The sequence below is a fragment of the Olea europaea genome, chromosome 10 (genome assembly GCF_002742605.1).
Source record: "Olea europaea var. sylvestris chromosome 10, O_europaea_v1, whole genome shotgun sequence".
Lineage (NCBI taxonomy): Eukaryota > Viridiplantae > Streptophyta > Magnoliopsida > Lamiales > Oleaceae > Olea > Olea europaea.
In genome coordinates, this window is record NC_036246.1 from 40,210,508 (window position 1) to 40,235,967 (window position 25,460).

At 36.1% G+C, this 25,460-nt stretch overlaps 3 protein-coding genes, 1 non-coding gene and 1 pseudogene across 6 annotated transcripts; 3 read left to right on the forward strand and 2 right to left on the reverse strand.

Moving 5' to 3' along the window:
- Positions 1-1,677: 1,677 nt before the first annotated feature.
- On the forward strand, positions 1,678-6,645 carry LOC111402240 (mannosyl-oligosaccharide 1,2-alpha-mannosidase MNS3-like). The gene is made up of 6 exons (XM_023030406.1): positions 1,678-2,054; positions 2,786-3,747; positions 4,652-4,904; positions 5,160-5,357; positions 5,599-5,747; positions 6,002-6,645. Exons 1-6 carry the CDS (start codon positions 1,977-1,979, stop codon positions 6,291-6,293), a joined length of 1,932 nt encoding a protein of 643 aa, XP_022886174.1. The 5' UTR covers positions 1,678-1,976; the 3' UTR covers positions 6,294-6,645.
- Positions 6,646-6,670: 25 nt separating this feature from the next.
- On the forward strand, positions 6,671-10,698 carry LOC111402241. Of its 2 annotated transcripts, none has more exons than XM_023030407.1 (4): positions 6,671-6,741; positions 7,824-8,053; positions 9,419-9,919; positions 9,993-10,698. In XM_023030407.1, exons 2-4 carry the CDS (start codon positions 7,969-7,971, stop codon positions 10,586-10,588), a joined length of 1,182 nt encoding a protein of 393 aa, XP_022886175.1. In that variant the 5' UTR covers positions 6,671-6,741; positions 7,824-7,968; the 3' UTR covers positions 10,589-10,698. The 2 variants fall into 2 exon arrangements, with proteins under 2 accessions (XP_022886175.1, XP_022886176.1); XM_023030408.1 differs by having other exon boundaries at positions 10,008-10,698.
- A 636-nt stretch (positions 10,699-11,334) lies between these two features.
- On the forward strand, positions 11,335-14,285 carry LOC111402242 (annotated as a pseudogene).
- A 5,300-nt stretch (positions 14,286-19,585) lies between these two features.
- On the reverse strand, positions 19,586-19,658 carry TRNAR-ACG. Its single transcript has one exon. It is a non-coding gene; the product is annotated as a tRNA-Arg (tRNA).
- Positions 19,659-20,059: 401 nt separating this feature from the next.
- On the reverse strand, positions 20,060-23,027 carry LOC111402243 (uncharacterized protein At2g34460, chloroplastic). Of its 2 annotated transcripts, none has more exons than XM_023030409.1 (5): positions 22,881-23,027; positions 22,583-22,789; positions 21,408-21,527; positions 20,594-20,866; positions 20,060-20,387 (listed from the first exon to the last, which is right to left on the reverse strand). In XM_023030409.1, the coding sequence occupies exons 1-5, from the start codon at positions 22,983-22,985 to the stop codon at positions 20,229-20,231; spliced, it is 864 nt and encodes a 287-aa protein (XP_022886177.1). In that variant the 5' UTR covers positions 22,986-23,027; the 3' UTR covers positions 20,060-20,228. The 2 variants fall into 2 exon arrangements, with proteins under 2 accessions (XP_022886177.1, XP_022886178.1); XM_023030410.1 differs by having other exon boundaries at positions 22,583-22,783; positions 22,881-23,025.
- Between the last annotated feature and the right edge of the window lie 2,433 nt (positions 23,028-25,460).

Below are 25,460 nucleotides of genomic sequence, written 5' to 3' on the forward strand. Positions count from 1 at the left end.
AAGTTTTAATTTTTCAATATAGTACAATTATAGTTGTACAATTAAAGTAGCTAGATTAGTTAGATTTACAATATTTCAAACAAGGATAGAATTATTAATCGTTTACGACGAGAACCCATGAATCTTTCAAAATGAGGCAGAATTCCATTGGCATCGCGAAACTGTGCCTACTTCCTCGTTTGGAATGGCCTAGGAAATATCTAAGATTCTCAAGATAACATATCATGGACCCACATTTGGGTGTACAATGATAGTTACAAAAGGTCTATAACTAAGGAAAAACAAGCATTTTACAGAGCAAAACTTGATTGAAATTTTTTATTTTTTAACTTCTAACGAATTGTTGCTAAGTGTTATCTGTGAAACAATTATGGAAAAGAATTCTGTAAGTATAACATGATTCTATAATTAATGATATGACAGTGACTCAGCAAATGACAAATACTCCTTGAAAAGTTAAAAATACCATGACTCTCTTATAAAATACTTCAAAACTTGCTCAAATGATAGAATACAATATTATAAGCTCTAGCAAAATCCGTGGGCAATTATCTCTTTTGTCGCTCAATCTTTTTGCAATAATTAACTTGATAGTGAACGACCTTGCTTCCTAACTAGTGTAAATTATACAAGTAATATAAAGATTTAAAAAAAAAAATCTAATTACCCGTAGATCGCTCAAATTTAGAGGTCTATTTTTAATTCTCATTGTTCCATCCATAGTTATTAAAATTGGACCGGCCAATCTGGATTGGGAGCCGTCGAACTGGATCTTGGTCCGATCCAGGTGATTTAATTAACCAATTAAGCATATGAATCGGTCATAAACCGATTAAACCACTAACCAATAGTTCGAACCGGATGATTAGTGGAATTGGATCCGGTTCAATGTGTGAACCAGATGGTTATTAAATTGAAGAAAAATTTTACTGACAAATTTGCTAGAGACTTGATTCGAACACCTGCAACAAAGGAGATATTAGATATCTCCAAGACCATTATCGCATCTGTAGTCCTTAATTGTTTAATGTGAGCGAAATATAAATATATTAGATTTTGGGACCATTTCCTTTTTATTTCAAAAATATAGGGGGTGTTTCATAAACATTTTTATGTAAAAATGCATTTTAGAATAGTAAATTGATATGAAATGTGTGGTTGAAAAATATGAAAAAGTTTTTGATTTACGTGTAATATTATTTTAATAAAGAATGTGTGGTTGAAAAGAAGAGAGAGAAAAATGCATTTTGAAAAAAATGGCTACCAAACGGCGCCTATAATATAATTAAAATTGACGTCTAACAATAAACCACCAGTTGAACCGTCGATCCGCCGGTTGAACCATTGACCATTGACCCCGACGATTTTTTCGAATCGACCACCGGATCGGGTCTATTAACTATGGCTCCCTCCACTAAATTGTCACAAGGATATATTTGTGGATTTTTCTATGTGTACACGAGGAGTTGACAATATTGTACATTGAATTGTCAATCTTGATGTACATGTAGCAAAATTGTTTTTCTATACGTCTGTGCATCTATTAACAAAAGACATTTTGTGATTGGATGGAAAACGTGACCATGTTTTAAGTAGTCCAATAATAGAAGGATCCGTGTTTTAAGTAGTCCAATAATTCTATTTGTTTGGCACTAACCCAACGTAAAATCTACCCTTGACGATAAGCCGGTTGATTTTAGAGAACATCTTTCCTCGTCATTAACAGTATATGCATATATAAACAAATCCGAAGATCAAACGCCTGTACACGAACAGACGGTCACGCTTTATGGTTCTGAACACAAATCAACATTTCCGTTTTCTCTGATTTCTCGCAATTCCAAATAGATTCCCCGAGGAGTCATCAAATTCTGTCCCTATATTTTCGCACAATCACCCAATTACAAGACCAAGGCACACAGATACCGTATAATTGAATTTCGGATTTCAATAGCTGAAATTGGATTAAAGAGAGCATGTCGAAATCGTTACCCTATTCAATGAAAGATGTACACTATGATAACGCTAAGTTTCGCCAGCGATCCTTCTTCAAGGTCCTGATTGAAATTTTTAGATCTCATAGTTTGTATTTCCTTTTCATTTCAGTTTCTGTGATCTATTACTCATTTATTGTTGTTTGAATTCTTTGCGTTGAGCTTTTGATCCGGTAACTCAGGTCTGCTTCCCTTTTATTTTATTTTTTATTTTATTTTTTGGGTGGGGGATATATTATTATTATTATTATTATTATTATTATTATTATTATTATTTATTTATTTATTTATTTATTTATTTATTTATTTTAAACCAAGTGAAAATGCTCGGATCGAATTGAAAGCGATTCACTATGTTAAATCTTTTAGCTCGAGAAAGTCTAAAGTGTTTTACATCTCCATGACACTGTATCCTTGTACTACCTTCGAGACTTTCAGTCATGTTGCAAATTATTGCTGTTAAACAAGTTAGTTCACAGTAAATATGATTGTAGCAAGAATGTCCTACAAATTTCAACTCAATTGGAGATATAGACATGTCTCGTTAGAACTAATGATTGCAAGAGTTTTTAGGTGCTTCTAAATTGACTTTTTGGGCTAAAGATTTTAAATTTATGCAAAATACTGGAAGAAATTGGTGCTGCATACATTTTTAGTAACATTAGTACAAGTAGTCTGAGAAATATAGCTGAATTATATGATGAGGTTTCTTCAGAGTTATTTGTCACTTCTGATTCTGTATCCTGGTAATTACTTTCACCAGTTATTTATTTTTTAATTCTTTTCTCCAGGTCATTACTCAGAATATGTTAACTAGTAATCGCAAACGTGAATGTGTAAAATGTACCACGGGAAAGTTTCTTACGTTGCTAATGATTTGCGGTTTAGCATACCTCATGCTGACACGCATGAGTTCTATTCATCCTTCTACTGATAGCACTGCTAAAAATGCTGGGGATCAGCAAGGAGAAAAGCTCATTGCGGATGGAAGTGGTAGATTAGGAAGATTATGGAGAAAGCCACCAAGGCTTCCTCCATTGTTAACGCCAGATGAAATCACTAGTAGAAATAGAACGATTCATAAGTCCGGCAATTTAAATGTGGAACTCGACTGGAATGCCCGGCAACAAAGGGTGAAAGAGGCCTTTATCCATGCATGGTTGGGCTATAAAAACTATGCAATGGGCTATGATGAACTTATGCCACTGAGTCATAGAGGAGTTGACGGGTTAGGGGGTCTGGGTGCAACCATTATAGATGCTCTTGACACGGCCATGATAATGGGAGCTGACGAAGTTATTAATGAAGCTGGCTCATGGATTGAAAAAATTCTTCCCGAGAGGATTGATGGAAAAGGTCAAGTAAATTTATTTGAAACTACCATACGCATTATGGGTGGTCTTTTAAGTGCTTATCATTTAAGTGGGGGTGAACAAGGTAGTAATGCTTCACAAAATGGAACTAAACCAGTTGTCTATCTGGAAAATGCTAGGAAATTGGCTGATCATCTGCTAATTGCTTTTACATCAAGTCCTTCCGCCATTCCCTTCAGTGATGTGGTTCTACACGACCGCTCTGCCCATCCTGCTCCTGATGGCCTTAGTAGCACTTCTGAAGTTTCTACTTTACAGCTTGAGTTCAATTATCTGAGTTCTTTAACTGGTGATCCAAAGTATAGTTTGGAATCTATGAAGGTCTTGGAACACCTGAAGACTCTGCCAAAGGTGGAGGGACTGGTGCCTATATACATAAGGTAAAGAAAAATATTTCTTTTTTTGTCATTCCAACAATTGCTCACAAAATTACCTTGAAGGATTAGGTTTTCCAATGTATCTTTATAAATTCATTGAGAAACTCTGTTATTTTGCCTTCACTCTGTCTGGTGGTCCTTGCACCTAGTATTGTTAGTAAGCCTTTTTTTGGACTGTTGAAACTTTTTGAATTGTAAACATATGATGCACAAACTAGAGAAACCATATGTGGAGGGAAGCTACATCAGGCTAAGGGCTAGATATTTTGCTACATCGTCGGCCAAGAAATGAATTTCTTGATATGAGTATTTTTACAATTCTTAGCGCGCTTAAACAATTCGTCAAGGATGCACATTTTAGAGGATTCACTATGGTTTGTTTGTATTGATCCAACTAGTGTTTGGCTTGGGTTGAAGGGAAAGGAAGGGTGAGGAGAAACACAGATGCAAATAAGAAAGCCTCATTCCAATAAATTTTGGCTTGATTGCTTGAATCCATTATTGCCATTTCATTTTATCCAGCTCCCTAATATCGAAGAGTTTTTTCTGGTATCACATCAATGCATATTATAGTATCACTCTGATGGGAATCCTAGTAGACATATTATATGGAACACTTTCCAAATTAAACACTTATTTTAGGAAACACAATGGATCCTCCAGTGCAGTGATGATGAAGATAAAAAGTAAATGGTGGGTGAAGTGGAACACGATCGAAACGAAAACGAGACTTGAGAAACGAAGAGAAAGAGAGGGAGAAAGAGAGAAGAAAGGGGAAAACAATATAGAGAGAATTCAGAGGGAGAATAAGTTTATTCAATAATCAAGTCTAACTATTACAATGCATAAGCCATCTTTATTTAAGGTTTCAAGAAATCTAAGTAGGAACTACTTCTCATGATTGCAGCCCTCATTCTGGTGAGTTTAGTGGAGAGAACATTAGACTTGGATCTCGTGGTGACAGCTACTATGAGTACCTCATTAAAGTCTGGCTTCAGAATCAGGGAAGTAATTTGACATACTTGCACAATATGTATGAGGAATCAATTAAAGGAGTCAAGCACCTTCTTGTTCGGAAATCTGTGCCCAACGGATTGGTTTTTGTGGGAGAATTGCCTTATGGGCCTCAAGGTTCTTTCAGTCCCAAAATGGATCACCTGGTATGTTATATTCTCTTTATTTTTTGTTTTCATTACACTTTGATATTATGAATTATATTTACATCATGCTGCCTACTAGAAAGCGAAGAGCAATGATTCTATAGATTTGTTTAATTATTGATTGCTTTTGAAGAAAAGAAGAATGTTCTTTTCCTACTTTCACTCCCATTTATCCTAAAAGAGGAACACAAGTTTCATGCTTTCTATTCAGGGGTTTTTACTTTTTTTGTGGTTCTATGTGACTATTCTATGTAGGTATGTTTTCTACCTGGAACTCTTGCACTTGGTGCAACAAAGGGCATTACGAAGGAAAAGGCTATGAGAGAAAACTTGCTCTCATTTGAAGACCTAGAAAATTTGAAGCTTGCAGAAGATCTGGCTATGACATGTGTTGAGATGTATTCAGTAACTTCTACTGGTCTTGCTCCGGAAATAGCCTACTTCAACATGGAGGTGAAATTTTTGTCATCTCCTGTACTATATAAATTTTGAAATCGTGCATGCCAATGGATTGTTAAATCCTGACGATGCAATAGATTTTGCGACATTGATACACAACTTTAAAGATCGAGTAGATAAGCATTCAGTATGAACAAAAAGGCTGGAGGCCTCATGAATTATTATCTTAGCTATTCATCTATTCTTGTAATGCTAATGATTTGATGCCTAAATTATTTGATTTCACTCTTAACAGGGAGAAAGTGATAGTGGTCCTGGTGGTGGCAACAAGGATTCTAAATATGCTAAAGACATAATTATAAAACCTGCTGATCATCACAATCTTCTGCGTCCAGAAACCGTTGAATCATTGTTCTTCTTGTTCCGCATCACAGAAGATCCAAAGTATGTCCTAATGTAATTTATTATTTAGGTTAAACGGCCCTCCTGAGTATTTCCTAGATTGAACATCTGTACTCTTAAACATAAGACATTTACTTAAAAAAGTATATTGAAGTCTTGTGTTTGTAAAAACCCACACATTATCAATTGACCAAAGCTACGTCTTCTTTCAAATTTCACCATTTTTCGTGAAAAATGAATTGTAAGTAATTCTTAAGATTTTACAACTGTTTTGACTCTTGCAATTACCTATGCAGATATCGTGAGTGGGGTTGGGAAATCTTTGAGGCTTTTGAGAAGTACACAAAGGTTGATTCTGGAGGTTACAGTTCACTGGACGACGTTACGACAGTTCCTCCACAAAGAAGAGACAAGATGGAGACCTTTTTCTTGGGTGAAACTCTAAAATATTTGTATTTATTGTTTGGAGACACAAATGTTCTTGCTTTAGATGAGTATGTATTTAACTCAGAAGCTCATCCATTTCCTATTCACGGCGGCAGTAGAAAGCATCGAGGCTTTCAGCAAGACAAATCAATTTTGAGCTAAAGAATGCAGACATTTCAAATCCAATTTTGGCCGGCTCAGGAAGCCTGGCTATGAGTTGAGAAGTTCAAAGGTGACCTGATTCCTGCTTTGTTCAGCAACCTCTCATTGGGTTTACGAACATTCATGGATGGAAATTTACATTCGGATTCTTGATTATCACTGCCAACAGATTGTTCAAATTTTGTATCACAGTTATTATTACAGAAACTGCTTGAGTTATTCAATTGGATAGAGTTTTACACCTTGGTTGAAAGGCAACCATGTAATTGATATAATACCAGTTTTCAGATATGATTCTTACCTTTAGAAATTCCATTAGTGGATCTTTATAAGATAAAATTCATTTGAAGCACCTTAACTGTTTGCATGTCTACATTAAATGCTCTCTCCAAATTTCTGATGTGCAGTTTCGCAGAGTCATGGCGCAAGGATCAGATATAGCACTGGGGTGAGTATTGATTTTTCCACTGTACTGGTAAAACTATGTACCATTTGAGGTTAAAACATTTTCCACTTAGTAGCTTCTTTTGTTAAAAATTTCCTTATGAAATTCATATGAATGCCATTCTTCCTTTGGCCTATTTTGTTACATTCGTTCTAGTGGGATAAGAACTCCTTGAGTTGTCATATTTGTGGGCTTACTATAATTAAGTGTTGGTGTAACTCATTGTTTGGCATTGGATAATGTAACAGTGACCTAATGCTCCATATAAACAGATGATAATCACCAGTGATGATACATAACATTCTATTGTTTTGTATGATCTAAATGGAGGTGTCAAAACGGACAAACCCATCTACAGCCCATTAAAATATGGCCTCATCTCCAAGGCACGCAGGCCTGGCTATGAGATCGTTGTTTGAATGATTGCTTAGATTTTATATTGACAAAGATGCATTTAGCTATTATGAAAGATATCAAAATAGGCAGTCTCATTAGTTATTATAAATAGTACCATGTATTGAGTTCTTGTTATCAGTATGATAATTATCGTTGAAGTGCAATGCAAGCAATGGAGATCCAAATAGATCGAGTCAATGATGCAAAATAACGAGGCTTAGCTTTTTCTAACTTGAAGAGACGTGAAACTTTAATTGTGACTTTAACATCTGCAAAATTCAAAAATTTTGAATTTTTTTTACACAAGAATTTTCGATATGCACTACCAAATAACTAAAAGATTACAAGAATGACGGATAAGCAAGTTGGTAATAATGGACAACAACCTAAGTCTTATTTTCACTAATTTGGAGTTGATTAATTGATTTTTTAATTTTATCTTTTTACAATTCTATTTGTTCCAGACCACATGTTTCACATTCTTAGTTATGGAGTCGAATTCTTCTTATAATTAACTCGTATTGGGAAAATTTTTTGCAATACTGATAACATGTAGTCTATCGTTTATTCTTCACGTGTTAATGAAAGTTGAGGATTAAATTGTTTTCTTAAATGTTTAATGACTAGCTTGTTACTCGAGTAATAGATCGGGACCAACAGGTGAAATTCTTCCTTCATTGGTTTCACAGGGTTAAAAAGAACAAACAGCTGGAATCTGGGATAAAAGAACACTTGCTCTGTCTTTTTCCCTCTCGTCGCATTGTATTTTAACAGCGTATTCCAAATTTCCAATCCCGTGCTCTCTCTCTCTCTCTCTCTCTCTTGGTGGTAAAAATGTGTTTGATCTCAACAAAATACAAATGGGGTTCAGCATTTGCACTTCTTCTGGCTTGCTCAGCTGCTGCACCAGTTGAAGATGGTATGTTCTCTTCTTAAATCCCATTTTCCCTTTATTTTTATTTTTTTGGTGATTTTACTTAATTTTCAGAAGATTTGGGATCTTACGAAGTTGTATATATTCATGGCGCTTTGGCTTTTTTACTTTTTACGTCAGTGCTTAAGTAGTGAAATAAACTTCAAAGTAAATGGTCTGATTTATTCACTATAGAAATGTTTTTATTTTTTTGCGTTAATTAGCACTTCAATGTATTGCTTCATTGGTTGTGATTGATCACAGATTTACCGACTCCCAAAAGTAAATATTTACCGCGAGTTTGTGACTTTTACTAAGCCTTGTTGCCCCTTGTTTCTTAAGTTAAAAAGAGTTTTGAATAGTAGTTTTTGGATAATTTGTGGTTTAAAAGAAAAAAAAAATTATATTAGTTTATACGTAAAATATTTTATTGCGTGAATATGTGGTGGAGAATAGTACAATATCAAATAATTTAAAATTGCAAAGCATGCACTAAGAATGATGTAGGAGAAAGTGTGACTAAAAATTAAAGGAAAAAATTTAGGTTTGGATGTAATATTATTTTATTAAAGAATGTGTGATTGAAAAAAAAATGTATTTTGGAAAAAATAGGGACCTAACAAGGGAGCAAAATAGGCGTAGCCTTGATTGACAAAGTTTTTCAAGATTATAAGCTAATGGATATTATGAAATATGTGGTTATAAATGAAGTTTGATCAACATAATTGCAAAATAGCTTTGCACAAATCAAGGCCAATTTATTTATTTATTTTTCTTCTTTAAGATCAAATTTTGAATCTTGTTATGATTATTCTTCAAGAATTCAACATCATTGGCCCACCATTTGTTTAGTATTCCTTAATTTTAATACACTTTTTCCTCTTCAAATGAAAACATATAAAGAACTAAATCACACTTTTCCAGCATTGCTTTAATTAATGGTCTCCTAATGGCACTTGATTTCAATTTTCTGTAGTATATGCAGAATATAGTAATTGGGTACGTACAAAGTTAGAGATATTTCTGTTTCTCTGCATATTTTAGTCCTACCAGAGCTTCGATTGCTACAAAACTCCTTACTTTTTTAATCCCATTCCATTTTCAGCACTAACTTTGAAACCTCCAGGGGTAAAATTTTAGGCTTGGGCGGTCCATGGCATGACCCTGGCTGGGACAGCCTGCCCATCTTTACACCTCTGAGCATCGCCCCTTGTCCACCGAAATAGACACGGTCATAGACAACATACTAAACCAGATAAATAGCTGTAATCAAAAGTCACATAGTATGCTGCTATGCATCATTGATTGATCAAAGACCTGGACAGTCGGGAAGTGGTTTATTTATAGCACTCCACTTACAAATTTTTGCAGGCTTACTTGTTAATGGTGATTTCGAGACTGCTCCATCTGGAGGCTTCTCTTCAGAGGCTGTATTTTTTGGCGGCCCCTCCACAATTCCCGGCTGGAAATCCAATGGAACGGTGGAGCTAGTAGAGTCAGGGCAAAAACAGGGCGGGATGATCCTCATTGTACCACAGGGTAAACATGCGGTGCGACTTGGCAATAATGCTGAGATAAGCCAAGAATTGAAAGTCGAGAAGGGCTCACTTTACTCTGTGGCATTCAGCACGGCTCGCACGTGTGCCCAGCTAGAGTCTTTGAATGTTTCCGTTCTGCCAGCGTCTCAGACCATTGATTTGCAGACTCTGTATAGTGTGCAGGGATGGGATTCATATGCATGGGCATTTCAGGCAGAGGAGGAAAATGTGCGGGTGGCGTTTAGAAATCCCGGAATGGAAGATGACCCCACCTGTGGACCAATCATCGACACCGTTGCAATCAAGAAGATCTATGTTCCTGGCAAACTGAAAAGTTAGCTTTTCTTACATTAATAATACACAATAAAATGAATAAATTACTACCTAGTAAAAACCTTAATATGCAGGCCTTGTGCGTTCAGGCAATGCAGTTGTTAATGGTGATTTCGAGGAAGGCCCGTGGATGTTCAGAAATGCTTCTCTTGGCGTTCTTCTCCCAACCAACCTCGATGATGAGACATCATCATTGCCCGGTTGGATAGTTGAATCGAATAGAGCAGTCCGTTATATTGACTCCTACCATTTCAAGGTTCCCGGGGGCAAACGAGCCATTGAATTACTTTCCGGCAAGGAAGGGATTATCTCCCAGATGGTTGAAACCAAGCCAAACAAACCTTACACGATGAAATTTTCATTAGGCCACGCCGGAGATGCCTGTAAGCAGCCACTAGCCGTCATGGCGTTTGCTGGTGATCAAACCCAAAGCATCCATTACACTCCCAACTCGAATTCCACATTTCAGACCTCTAATCTTAATTTTACGGCCAGGGCAGAACGGACACGTGTTGCTTTTTACAGCGCTTATTACAACACGAGAACTGACGACATGAGCTCTTTGTGCGGTCCCGTGGTGGATGATGTGAGAGTGGAACGGTCGGCTTCTTACAAAATTAGGCTAGGAATTGAATTGATCTTGTTTTTTGGCTTCCATTGGTTTGTTTAAGTTTAGGTCCAAAGGGAGTTCTGTTCTGGCCATATTGTCCTGTGTTGTGATGTTCATTTCTACCGTGAAGAATTACTAGACAACTTAAATGACATACCCTTTTAATGACATTTTTGATACTTACTACTTGAGACGATAGTAGGAATTTAATTAATATTTTTTCTTCTTTTTGCCGGCGAATGTTGTTGAATTTATCACAGAGTTAAAAAATAAAAAAAATAAAATAAAAAATAAAATAAAATAAAATTGAGAAAAGTTACATGTGATACATAGTAGAGATGTCAAACTTGACAAAATTAAAAAAGAGACACGATCCCAACTTATTTTGAAGTTACAAACTATAGTCATTGATCTTTATCTTGTTTCAACATGATATTCATATTATATATTTTTTCTATTACTAGTGTTTGTAAGAGTAGATCCTACCTAAATGATGATACAAAAATAAGTATGAAATATCAATAAGATCAACAAAAAATTATTGGAGGGTTTGTAGGCCCTGTCCAAGAAGATTTAGACATAAGAAAAAGGAAAAAAATCACATTTCAGGTGTTATGTTTATCCCAATTCAAAAATCAAGTGAATAGTTTGAAAATTCAAAAATCAGGTATGCATTTAATAATTAAAAATATTTATTTAAATAAAGATAATAAAGTCACAATTACATGATTAATGGTCACGAATTCATAATTATAGGTCACAGATTTATTTACTGGTCACATATAAATAATTTTGCAGGTCACATATTATTTTGAGATCACAAATTATTCAAATTACAGATCACATTTTATCTATGAGTCACATAGGTCACAGTTTAATGGTTACAAATTATTTTTTAGTCATAGACACCTAATATTTAGTCACAAATCAACCAAATAGTTGGTTACACACGCCTAATTATTGGTCACAGACTCCCCACCACCGCCCCACTACCATCACCATCGTCTACCACCTCCACCACCGTCGACCGCCACAACCACCGTTGACACCTCCACCTGCACTGCCACACAAAAACCTCGACTAGATCCACCAGCAACTAAATCATCACATACATCCCCGCTGCATCCTTGCATCCTGCTCCAACAACCAACCACCACCTCCGCCTCCGCCTCCAATCAACCAACACATTACCGTCGCATGCTAAAATCCACCACACAACCACAACCACCTCCGCACCAACAAAACATCAAATTCGCCATTGCAACCAACGTCGCCACCTCAAAATCACGACCAACATCCTCGCCAATATCACCGCCACCAACTAACAAACACTGTCAACCAAAACACTACACAACTCGATCCAAAATCAAAGTCGTAAAGTCACCAACAAGACCATCAGATCTACCAACAATCCCCAAATCGCCGCCTCCATAACCTCCTCAAATCAAAAAGCCAAAGAACCCCAAACCCCATCCACAAGCCATTGGAGCCAAAGGACTACTGCGTCGCTACGCTGCGTTGATGGACTACAATCACTGCACACTTCACACGCGTCGCCCGATGTAGCTCCGTAGTCATCGATTGTCGGAGTTTGAATGAGCTGGTGGAGTACAAGAGAGACTGGAGAGAGTTAAAATGATTAGGGTTTGAAATTGATTTAGGTTGTTTAATTAGAGGTTGATTAATTATATAAATATCACCTGATTTTTGATTTATTAAACTTTGCACATGATTTTTTAAAAAACATCTTTAAACACATGCTATTGCGTAATTTCCAATAAGAAAAAACTGGGTTAAACCTACGCTACCCCGGCCGGAATACAACGTCCCAATAACCAAACAGTCCTCAAAAGTTACTCAGGGTTCTCAATCCCGCGTCTCCTATATTACGTGAGTAAATCACAAAACCCTAACCCGCCCACATCCCATCCCCTTCAGAGAGAAAGAGGACGGGACTCGGGAGAGGAGAAATGGTGACATACAGGGTAATTCCCCATAATGGAAAACCAATGGATTTATACTTTTTTGTATATATATAATTGAGTTTGTGCGTTTGATCATGAATGAATTGGGGTTTTCAAATGTGGATTTATAGGCTTTTATGTGTTGTACATGGTGCAGATACATCAGTACCAGGTGGTGGGGAGAGCTCTGCCGACGGAGACCGAGGAGCACCCGAAGATATACCGTATGAAGCTCTAGGCTACCAATGAAGTCCGTGCTAAGTCTAAGTTCTGGTAGGATCCTCTCCGGCTGCTATATATACGTGTCTATTGTGTGTGTAGCTATATGCTTTATTGAAGTATAGGGTCTGAGATCTGCTATTGTTTATTAAGGTATTTTTTGAGGAAGCTTAAGAAGGTAAAGAAGAGTAACGGTCAGATGCTTGCTATCAACGAGGTGTGTTTTCGGCATTTATATAATCAATCAGTATGTTTATATGATTATGTTAAACTGGGAACACATATACTAAAATATGGTAGTCAGTCACATTATGGAAATGTCAATAGGGAAAAAAATTATAAAGAATTTATACGGTGTATGGCTGTATGCTTTTAATCTGTAATATACTAAGTTGATGGAATATATATGCACGCACAATTGGAAATTCCGCCTCTTGTTTTGTTTCATGTTCAAATGCAGGCTAAAAGTTATTGAATAATATGAATGCCTCTGCTGTTAATATTGTGAATATCATTACATTAATTATTAATATGCCTCAATAAGACTATGGGATGTGAAGCATAGATAAAATTATTTTACCAAAATTTAACAGGCATGTGAATGACAAATTGATTTGAACTTGATTCCTAACTACATTGCTTATAATTTCTTTTGTTGTAATGTAATTCTGTTGTCTGTTGCTTTATTGATTTGCTTATCGTGATTTAAAGATATACCATGTAGATTGGTGATGAGTGTAATTCACCCATTAAACTAAAGCTTTTAAATCACCTTTTTTGATGTGTTCTTGGGCATTTTTGAACGTTTTGATGTGTGTGTTTGTGTTGTTTTGCAGTTTGGACAACTCTTGAGAAAATACAACTATTGGGAGCCGGTGATGAGCAAAAATGATGATCAATGAAATGGAGCATGAATAAGCAAGTATTGAATAAGATTGGAATGGAAAATGGGCTTGGAAAACAAAGTGAAGAGAAGCAAAGCAGTGGCATTGGCGCCACGGCGCAGAAAAAGGGGCGCCATGAATTCAAGCAGAAACTTAGGCGCCATGGCACCATGGCGCCCAACGCAAGTACAACCGAGCAAAAACTCTGGCGCCACGGCGCTAGACTTGGGAGCCATGGCGCTAGTTACCATAATATTCGCGGCGCCATGGCGCCATGCTTGGGTGTCGTGGCGCCAAATCCCAAGACGTTAAAACCCAAATTTTTAATTATCTTTTCGATCCAAAAATCATACCCTAACCCTTGAGGACTCTTGGAAAATATAAATACTAAGATGAAGAACAAGAGAAGGGGGTTAGACGGCTGAAAAGGCAAGAAAAAGAGAGGCACCAATTGAGAAAAGATCGACCCGATTTTGGAGAAGAAGAAGGGAGAAAACTGAGAAATCAAGCAATAAGATTGAGAAATAGAGCAGCAACTTGAGTTTTTTCTATCTTTCTCTTATACATGCACTCTAGTTTGTATTATATTGTGTTTTCTTCTCAATCATGAACTAAACTATTAAATCTAGGGTTTGATATAACCTATTTGAGACATGATTTAATTTCTTTATAGTATTTCCATTTAATTTTCCAGAATTGATTTGTATTGTTCTTGTTTAATACTTTCAGTTGCTTGATCACTAATTGAATGAATTGATGTTCTAAATTTGACGCTCGAGAGAGGGAAATTTAGGCGTGATATAAGAACAATATAACTTAGATTTGTAGGTTTCGAGAGAAAGTACGAATCTTTGAGAGTAAAACAAGAACCAAGTGTGTGATAATCTTTATATATTTAATTCGGAATAGAGATATTGGGGTTAAAATATAGAGATAGGTTCTATTTGACGCTCGAGAGGGGGAAATAAAATTAATTTAGGTTCTTGCCTATGAATTCGGGAGATAGTTGATGGAAATATCTATAGGGATTGAGAATTATGTCGAGAATACGGTGAAATCACTCCCTAGAAATTACGTAATTTTGTTTTAGTCTTTAGAAATTACCTCACTTTTATTACACTATTTAATTCAATGACGTTAGTTTAGTATTCAAACATTAATTTAACACTCGATTGTCTAGATAAAGTAAACGCAGACACAATTATAGTACTAAGTGGAAGTCGAATGTCCATCCCTATGGGTTTGACACTTTTTAAATCTTTAATATACTACAAAACTTGACACCGTGCACTTGCGGTATAAAATCACGTTAAATAAAACGCGTGGCAATTGGGTACAAAGGTAACTTATCTAACGAATTGGGATTTAGGCTGAGATGATTGATGTTTATATATAATACAATAAACCTTTTTGAAAATTTGTGTTGCTGCAAGCAACATAAAAGAGGTTCTTGCCCATTTTTTGGATGATTTGCAAAGGTTATAGGCTAGCCATAATAAATGCCCTGCAATAGAGACTGAGTTTCAAAAATTGGATATAGCGCTCGTGGCTCGCTATATATGATTCGCCGGCGAAATGAAGAAAATTGTAGTTTATTTTTAATACTGCATTACAAGCATATCCTACTGATAATGGGAACCATTTGTATACTTGATGGTTTCATATGCTTTTCTTTCATTTGTTGGAAAATATAATGGACTGCTCTAATAAGCTGGATTCAAAACCCTACTCTTTGGAAGTTCTTTTTGCCTCTTGAACTACCTTTCTGAGAACTGTGTTATCAAATAGCTTTTCGTTTTGTAGATTTTTGAGAAGAACCCGACAACAATCAAGAACAATGGCATTTGGTTGCGATACCAAAGCAGAACTGGTTATCATAACATGTACAAGGAGTACCGTGATACCACTCTGAATGGTGCTGTTGAGCAGATGTACACTGAGATGGCTTCTCGTCACAGGGTCCGTTCTCACTGCATTCAAATTATAAAGACTGCTACTATACCTGCAAAGCTTTGCAAGAGGGAGAGTACGAAACAATTTCATAACTCCAAGATCAAGTTCCCCTTAGTGTTTAGAAAGGTAAGGCCACCAAGCAAGAAGCTCTAGACAACCTACAAAGCATCTCGACCCAATTTGTTTATGTAAAACACGTTCGGTCTATATGACTATATTTGCTTAAAATGGAAAAAGTATTGTTTGATTTTTGGCTTTTTGGATGAAGGAACATCTTTGGCGGATTTTCTCAAGTTTTATGTTGAACTCCAACTTGATAAATGTTCAGAAATCTTCGCTAGAAGTTGATATATATATCAACTTAGAAACCATTGATTGACTCGTGATCTATTTGTTGATGCTTATTTTTCTGTTCGAGCTTTACATTAGTTCCTACTTCAATACTTGTTAGAAGGTTCTCATTAGTTGCTTGCAGTTGGTGGCTAACCTGAGAATAGATTGTCGGTATGTTATCATGAATATAGTGTTTTTATTAAATGTGCACGATCTTGTCTTGATGCTAATATGCTTTGATTCATCGAGCAGGTTGGAGTAATTTCTTCGATTGATTTGTTCTATTGGAGACGAGATATCATGTTGAACTAATCTTTAGTTGTCTATTACCATAATATTCTGATTTTGAAGTTCACCTAATTACTCTTTGCTTCATGATGTTTAGATTTTAGAAGTGATTTATAATTTACATAAATTTTAAGTGAAGAATTTCTCTAATAGAAATTTAGCTTTGGGATAGGGATAAAAATTGGGAAATTTACCTAGAAACCTAGGTTTAAATATCCCTTTTCAATACCAAGGGGGTTGATTTTAAATTTCAAAACTCAGGTGCTAGTTAAGAGCCTGTTAGGGAGTGATTTTGAGAATTGATTTTTTAACCGCTATGAGAAAAGTGGGGTTTACTTGTGAGAGAAGTCAAATATGATGGTTGGAATAATGAAATAACGGTCAAAAAATTAATTTTTTGAGCCAAAAAATGACTCCCAAACAGGTTATAAATTTTAATAATTATAATCAATAAAAAATTTAGTTAAACCTGTTTTGCATACCACCCAACCCCTCCACTTCCATTTCATCCCTAATTTAAACCCTAACAATGTCTATCACCTTCTTTCCTCTTCCTTCTCTCTACCAACTAACCCACCCACCCCTCAACCACAATCCTCAATAGCATTGGAAGCTTCACTGTGCCGAGGACATCATCGCTGTCGAAAACGGTGACTCGTAGCGCTGAACTAGGCTGTGGTTTCGACGGTGCTTCCAGCAGCAGAGGCGGTGGCGGTGACGCATGACGCAGTAGTAGCACCGTCGAAAGCTACTCCAAAAGTGTCGCATACATTCGACAATGCCTCTGTATTTGCCAGTGCCTCTGCAAATGCTATTCCAGTGTCGGCGTCTCCACTCCTACGTCGGTACACGCAGATCGTTATGATGCGCATTTTTTTCGGCGCCTCATCTTTGTGGATATGGTGATGTTGATGACGTGGATGGTGGTGGATCTGGTTGCCACGACAGGGATAGAGGTGGTGGCGGTGACTTCTTTGTACAGTGTCGATGTGCAATAGTGAGGAGATAGTTGTGGTGATTTGTAGATATAAGTTGTGGTAATGGTGCGATGGAGGTGGTTTTGAGGCGGTGGTTTTGTTGGATATGGTGGTGATTGATTCTTGTTGGTGGCAGTGACAGTGGATATGGTGGTTGGGGCGGTTTTTGTTGAATATGGTGGTGGTGTTCTTTGTCACGATGCTTAGATAGGTTGTATTGGTGGTGGTGTGGTGCGCTGCGGTGCCAATGGTTCTCTCTCTCTTTTTTTTTTTTTTTTGATAACTTAAGTGTCTAAGTTTCGTTTGACTAATCCTGAGGAGTGGCGGCCTTCGCTCTTGGTTCGCCACCCAGGCGAATTCGGATGCGGACACAGCTTTTACACACTTGGACCGGACATTTGGGATGCGATTCTCTTCCCTGTGGACCTCCCTTTTATGACATGCGGACAAGACCCCTGGAGGGGCGACAAAGCACCATAACTTTGCTTCTACAGAACGACTGTCTCCCAACATAAATGTTGCCGCGGGGATTCGAACCACCGATGTTCCGTGTGGAACCCTCATGCTTTACCATTGCACCATGCCCGTGGGGGCATGCCAATGGTTCTCTTGATGGAAGTACATGCAGATAGAACCCCCGGAGGGGTTACAAAGCGTACCATAACTTTGCCTCTACAAAACAACTGTCTTCCAACATAAATATTGCCTTCCAACGGACACGGGGATTTGAACCTCCAATGTTCCGTGTGGAATCCTCCTGCTTTACCACTGCGCCATGCTCGTGGGGGCATGCCAATGGTTCTCTTGATGGTAGTACATGTGCTCCTGGTGAGGTTGTGTTTGCCGGTGTTGGGAATGGTGGTAAGTGACCAAATCTATTTGTATTGTGATCGTTTGTGACCATAATTGTGTTAACTGTGACCATATGTGACTTGATTACATATAGTCACAAATCAGACTAAGATGGTCACAGATAGTCACAATGAAGATAAATTTGATCTTGAACACATAAGGTCACAATTCATACGTTACGGGTCACAATTCGCCGTCAAGGTTACAATACATTGGTAACAAGTTTGAGCTCACATGTCACAGTCCTTTTATATAAGTCACAAATTAGTATAAACGGGCCACAAATCAATATTAACAGGTTACATGTCGTTTTGTAGAAGTTACAGATCAAATTTATAGGTAACCAAATTTATGTTACGAGTCATGGGTAACAAATCATAGTTAAAAATCATATTTTATAAGTAACAATGTACGTAGGTCACATGTTATTGTTCAAAAAAAGGAAAAAAAATTGTGAATTTAATATATTTAATTACAAAAATATTTTTGATTAATTATTTCATAATTAAAATATTAATAATATCTGATTTTTGAAATTTTAAACTTTATTTTTTAATTTTGAAATTGATTACATGCATATTCATTTCACCTAATTAGGTCACAGATCTAATAAAATTGGTCATAGGTCACAAATCTAATGAAATTAGTTATAGATCATAGTAAAAAAAAAAAAAAAAGAGAGGCACGTCGTCAGTTGCCGGAATGGTCGTCGGAGTCGTCTTCGGAGAGGTTTGTCGGAGGCAATCGAAATTGTCGTCGGAAGTGGGTTCACCGGAGCAATGGCCAGACGTATCATCGGAGAAGTCATCGGCGGTGGTGGGGTTGCCGAAGGTGGGATGAGGTGGAGAGAGAAAAAGAATGGTTTGAATTTAAATTTTAAAATTTGGTGGGTTGGGAGTAGGTAGATTGATTATATTATATTCTATTAAATATTTAATAATTACATTTATCACCTGATTTGTGAAAAATTTTAGAAAGTTTGTTAGTTTCTAAATATGAATTTTATATGTAGGACTTACGTGGTCTTCCCATTAAAATTTAGCTTTTAATTTAAGTTATAGTTAATAATTAATTTTAATCACATTAAATATAAGATTTACAATATTTTAATTAGAAGTTTTATTAACTTTTATTAAAATGTATTAAAATTTTGATTTTAATCCTTACCAAACATGAGCTTAATTACAAGTATTCTACTATTCTTAAAATTTTATTACACACCGTCCTCGTGACTCATGCTACCTCACACATGGTACATTAATTGACGTGTTAATTAGTTATACAAATTTGGACAAGATTTTAAATTTCTAATTCAGCCCTTGTTTGGGTTCCATTAAAATCAAAATTTGCTGAAAAACGTATTTTGGAATATTTATTTTTTGAAGAATGAGATTAAAAAAGAGAAAAAAAATTTGGATTTGAGTGTAACATAAAAAAATGTGCAGTTGAAAATTAGAGAGATTAAAATGCATTATAATAAAATGGAGCCAAGCTTAACGATATTAGAGTATTGACTTGTGATAATCTTGATTAAATTCGATAAATCCCAAAACAAAATAAAACCTGGCTTCAGAAAACTAAAATAAACGACTCCGCTGGGGATCGAACCCAGAATCTCTGGTTCCGTAGACCAGCGCCTTATCCATTGGGCCACGGAGTCCTATGGGAGCTGTTTGTTAATTATTTTTATTTGAAAGTAAGAATCCTAATGTTCACTACAAGTAGGAGTTGGTAGTGCTATTACGTATCTATTTATCGCGTGTATAAGAAAGAAATAAAGAGAAGATCATACACATTTTTATACTTATAAGGGTTCCTCATAAACTCAATGCTTAAAGATTCTTTATTTTTCAGTTAGATACGCCTTTTTATAAAATGGATTTGGGTAGGAAACCAATCTACAAAATCCCAGATCAACCAGGAACCCACAGTTATGTCTCTCCTTTCGTTGAACACAACGTGGGACAAATCTTTGGCTGTCTTATTTTCTAATTAGAGTACAAGAAACTTGGAGGGTATCCAAGAAATCTGTCGAGAAGCTGAGGTGAAATCGTGCGGCCATAGAGTTCAATATGTTTTGTCCGGTGTCAAGCATAAATTTGGTGTAAAAAATTTGTAGCACTACAATGCTTAAACTGCCATTTTCGTGAATATTTAATTCAAGTATAACTATTGGCAGAAATAACAAACCAAAGAGACAGAGCATACATACATCCAACATAAATCACAGTTATTTGATGGAACTAAAGAGCTCCTCAAATGAACGTTTAGGTGCTTCCGTCTGAGCAACAATCTCAACTACTTTGTAGTATGACTCCCGATGGAGCAATGCCTCCACAGCGACTTCAGCAACCTGATCTCGAGATATTGAACCTTCATAAAGAGTGTCCTATGAAAGAGCAGGGTTCAATTAAAGTGAGGGACAAAGAAAGCATATTATGCAATGGTGTCATTGAACTTTTAGAAAACTTGATAGTTTGACAGAAAAATTTATAAGAACTAATATGTCAATGACAACATGAAATTTTGCTAAAGTTTAGTGATTAACCCTATTAGGTTGTACTTCTTAATAGAAACTCATAGCGAATTTGTTACCTCTGGTTCCATGATTACATTTCCTTTCGGTGGATCATTTCTTAATCCCCCAGGCCTAATAACTGTGTAGTTGATACCAGATTTCCGGATATATTGCTCAGCTTGAAGCTTTGCAACTAAAGTAAGTCCAAAAGCATTAAGAAATATGTAAGCCGGGTTTAATAGCTGCCCCATTGCAGCCCCATTGACTAAGATAGAACTGATAAGAATAAATCTGTTAACACCGTGCTTGCGACAGGCATCAACCAAATTTACAGTGCCAAAATTATCAACCTGCATAAGATCGCATTACTCAGAACTAATGGAAGATTCTACAATATACTCAATGAACATAAACAAACAAACTTCCAATTTGTAGGTATAAGAAGATGCCAAGTACAATGTCAAACATAAAATCATAGAGCATGTTTGTCGTGGCTCATCCTAATGATAAGCTCCAAACGTGGGCCTTATGTTGACTCATTTTGAATGCAGGTGGGTCCACATTAGAAACATGACACCCCAAACATGCTAATATAATTAGCAAGGAATATAGGTTCTTGACGTAGTTGCTTGTATCTTTTTCAGTTCATTGAGATACACAGCACTGTGGGTACAAGATCAAAAAGAATGCAAACCTTTCATTAGCGCAAGGACCAATGCCAGAGATTTGCAAGCTAAACAAAAGTTTTGCCGCAGGAAACGTGTTACCAATTTAAAAGATTATATTTATCACAAAAATGTTTTGCTGTTAAATTTGAAATAAGGGCACTTCCCCAATTTTGCCCAAACTATTGTATTCAGATGATAATAAACCAAAACATGATTTACAAACCTTCCATGGAGCAAATAAATCCCATGAATATTGGAAACCTGTAGCACATATTACTGCCTCGGAATCATCACTGATAGCATCGGCTAGTTTTGCTGGACCCTCGGTTACATCTGTTTTTATCTGAAATCAGAAATACACAACCTTAGAAACACTGACAATTAACGGAGTGGGACTTGGGAGGGCAGTAAGTGGGAAAAATGTCTGATAGGAAATACACAATCCAAGCCTTCGGGAATAATAAATTGAGTGTCATCCACTTATTGCAAAAGATCATTATGCAATTCTGATTGTCCGATAGTGAGTTCTCTCTCTCAGTCAGCACTTATCGTAAAGCATAAAGTGAATAACACAACAAAGTTCCATTTAAAGTCAGGATTCCATTTAAGTACACTTCACATAACGATGCAACATCAGGATGCTTAATAATGAGGGTCAGTTAGAAGAGAAAATCTTAAACCAATTAGAAAAGCAAGAGAAAATTCTAAACAATTAAAAAAGCGAAAGAAATAAGAAGAATGGAATAGGATATTTATAAAAAAGATTTCTAATTGTAATAGGTTTTATTTTTATTTTTTTCCTTCTTTCTTGTTTAGAATAGGATTCTAATTTCTTTTACACTAGGATTTTATTAGTTTACTTATTATAGACTCCTTATATTAGTAAGATTAGGGGATAATTTTGCCTATATATACACAAAGGCTTTGTACATTTTTTTCATAATTCATTTTATTATTCGATTCTTGATTAATAAGATATTTCAGTTTTTCAATTATTTGGTGGATTCCAAATGGTTATCACGGTTATTCAAGCGAAATTCGAGTAAACACCCGTCCGTGTGTTATTCACGTTTCCATCCTACATCAGTTAAGCTGCGAACGAGAAGACAAACTTATTTATTTAAATTATGTTCTCAACGCCTTCACGTGCATGCTTATTTGTTTTTTCCCGTCCAATGTCTCACTCAGCACAATTTTTTCCAGCTTCGTTATCATAGAGTGTTGTGCACAAACTTGATCGTTTAAATTATGTTTTCGACAGCTTTTATAGCCTCATATGACACAGTATCAGTATCATAAGCTATTTGCAGTCATTTTCATTATATTCTATTGAAACATCTTTAATTACCAAACCAACGGAAACTCAATTGCAGCAATCAATTAACCCTAAATACTCACAAATTGAAGATTAGGGTTGTTTCCAGGGAAGGTTGTTTTGGCCTTATCCATATCGCGAACTCCGGCCTTCACCGAGAAGCCCTTAGCCAACAGCTGCTCCACAATCCTCTTCCCAGTACTTCCAGTGGCACCTGCAACAAAGATTTTCTTCTTTTGAGGAGCAACCACTTGTTCTTCCTCAGTAATCTCGCTTCCCTCCATCTGTAACTTTTAAGATGAACTCAAAGAATGATATTAGGAAAGGGAGTCTCAAAATGAGTGAAAATTTGAGGAAAAAATGGATATAAAAGAGACTTACAGATGAAGCTTTGAGGTGAAAAGAGTTGGATTTTGTTGTGGATAATGAGGAGTGAACGGGAGGGTTTTTGAGGATGAGTGTAGAGATGGGTGTAACTGTGGCCATGGCCTTTGCTATTTGCTTCTGGAATTATTTCTTGGAAAAAATCACATTTCACATGCTATGTTTACCCCCAATTCAAAATTCACGTAAATATTTTGAAAATTCTATGTATTTAATTAATTAAAAATATTTATTAAATAAAGATAATAAAGTCACAATTACATAATTAATTGTCACAAATTCATAATTATAGGTTAGATATTTATTTATTGATCACATATAGTCAAATTAATTGATCACAAATTATTTCGTAGTCACAAATCAAAATTTTGTAGGTCACATATTATTTCAAGGTCACAATTTATTCAAATTACATGTTTCATTTTATCTATCGGTCATATAAGTAACAGTCTATTGGTCACAAATTATTCTTTAAGCACAGATTTCTAATATTTAGTCACAAATCAACCAAATAGTTGGTCACAAATTATATTTCAGTCACAAGCTATCAATTCTTAAGATCACAATTTAATAATTGGTCACATATAACCAAATAATTGGTTCATTGTCACTTGTGACCACCCTCGCCAGCAACAGACCACCACCACCACCACCATCACCATCGTCAACACCTCTACGTGTACATCCAACAAAAATTGTCGCCAGATCACTATCGCCACTAAATCCAAAAACCCAAAACCCTCCCCCCAAAACACTGATCGATCAGATCCAAAAACTTAAAAAAGGCCCAAAATGCAGACCGATCCACTACACCACCACTATCGCAGCTGCCACCTCTACAGTCAAACCACAGCTCACCACCAACACCACAAAAAATAGCCATTGAGATCACCATCACCTCCACTCGCTAGATCCAAAACCTAAAATATCCCCAAAAGCATCGAAGGAACAAAGCGCAGTGGTTCTGTTATAGTCGAACCCTCAAAACTCACATTCACACATTCTTTTAGGTCACAAATTAATCAATGGTCACAACATCTAAACAATGATCGCACTCTTCCTTCCCACTCCACTGCTGCCGCCGTTGCCATCACCACCACCACAATCACTACCACACCAACATCAACTCACTATTACCACCAACAAGGCCACCACACCTTTGCAGCTGCCATTCGACAATTCTAAAACCATCACCACACCCACAAAACACCATCATAACAATGACACACACCACAATAACCTCACAAAAATCACTACAACAACCATCGGCCACACAAGCCACCATATCCATCGGAGAAATCAAACTCAGAAATTAAAGAGAGAGAGAGAGAGAGAGAAGAAAATAACAAATCTACTAATGGGCAGCTATCGTCGTCGAGCACGAAGGAGCGTCGTTGGAGTGGGTATGCGTCGTCGAGCACTAGATCACCATAGTGGGTGTGCGTCGAAAGTCGTCATAGTGGTTGCATCGTGAAGAGAGAGACACCGGGTGTAAACTATGGATTGAAAAATAATTTATTGGGTAGGAGGATGGCTTTGGTGGGTGGGGATATTTAAATTTATTTACTTTTACATTATTGTTATTATATATTAATGACCTAATTTGTGCTTAATTAAACTTCTTACCTAATTTAAGAATGAATAGTGATATTTAAAATCTGGGAGGGATGTAATTTTCCCTTATTTCTTTCCGTAAATTACAAAAGTTTGTCCACGTGGCATTTACCATAATAGGAATTCTCAGGCCCAAAAGAGAACTCAGAACTTTCAGGCCCATGCAGTTTTATTAAGGAAAAAATTAACTTTTAAACGCAAATGAATAAATAAGCAGTTTTAATATTTGATCTTATTGTCTGATCAATTAATAAGTCAATTAATTGATCAATTTTTTAGTCGAAATAATATTTATTAAAATACCAATATAAGACACAAAATGAATTAACTTGACTAAAGTTGATCTTTTAATTAATAGTATTTTAAGAAGTTAAAAAGAAGATGATAAACAATCATTTTGTCAATAATCAAAATTCGCCGTATAAATATTTCATACTTATATATTTTTATTAAAGTTATCAAACAAAAAATAAATATGTGATTTGTAGCTGCATAGAAAAAATAACTGTAAGACCACCCATTCCTGTTCCAATGAGAACACCAGCTCGAACCTTATCAATCTGAAATAATGTGAAATGTATACTTCAATGGGGCATGTCTTAGAAAGAATTGAAAAGCTGATGGAAGCAATAACTTCTTTTCATACAAAGTGCATCTTCCAAATTAGCAAGATAAAAGATCAATAATCAAATTTTGAAGTTTGGATTTAGCATTTTACACCATTCAATAAGACCACCTAATGTTCAAAATATAGGACCTCAAGAATCATTCTTAGCCCATTTGCCTTTGGCATCAAAGCAATCAATAACATCTGATAACGAAATAATAGCTCAAATACTACATTAAACCTCAAAGAAATCCCAATTAATCACCAAACCAAGTAACAAATTCAATTCAGCTAAAATATAAATATCAAACTCGAGCTCGATTAAGAATGTAAACTTCACATGCTTTGTTGAATCT

Bases quoted from the DNA above. Each gene is read 5' to 3' on its own strand.
- LOC111402240 (XM_023030406.1), top strand. From the start codon at position 1,977: ATGTCGAAATCGTTACCCTATTCAATGAAAGATGTACACTATGATAAC. The intron at 3,748-4,651 runs GTAAAGAAAAAT...TCATGATTGCAG, and splicing joins CTGGTGCCTATATACATAAG to CCCTCATTCTGGTGAGTTTA. The intron at 4,905-5,159 runs GTATGTTATATT...TATTCTATGTAG, and splicing joins GTCCCAAAATGGATCACCTG to GTATGTTTTCTACCTGGAAC.
- LOC111402241 (XM_023030407.1), top strand. From the start codon at position 7,969: ATGTGTTTGATCTCAACAAAATACAAATGGGGTTCAGCATTTGCACTT. The intron at 8,054-9,418 runs GTATGTTCTCTT...AAATTTTTGCAG, and splicing joins TGCTGCACCAGTTGAAGATG to GCTTACTTGTTAATGGTGAT. The intron at 9,920-9,992 runs GTTAGCTTTTCT...CTTAATATGCAG, and splicing joins TGTTCCTGGCAAACTGAAAA to GCCTTGTGCGTTCAGGCAAT.
- LOC111402243 (XM_023030409.1), bottom strand. From the start codon at position 22,985: ATGGCCACAGTTACACCCATCTCTACACTCATCCTCAAAAACCCTCCC. The intron at 20,867-21,407 runs GTTTGTAAATCA...GATCTTATGCAG, and splicing joins ATTTATTTGCTCCATGGAAG to GTTGATAATTTTGGCACTGT. The intron at 20,388-20,593 runs GTAACAAATTCG...GCTCTTTCATAG, and splicing joins ATGTAATCATGGAACCAGAG to GACACTCTTTATGAAGGTTC.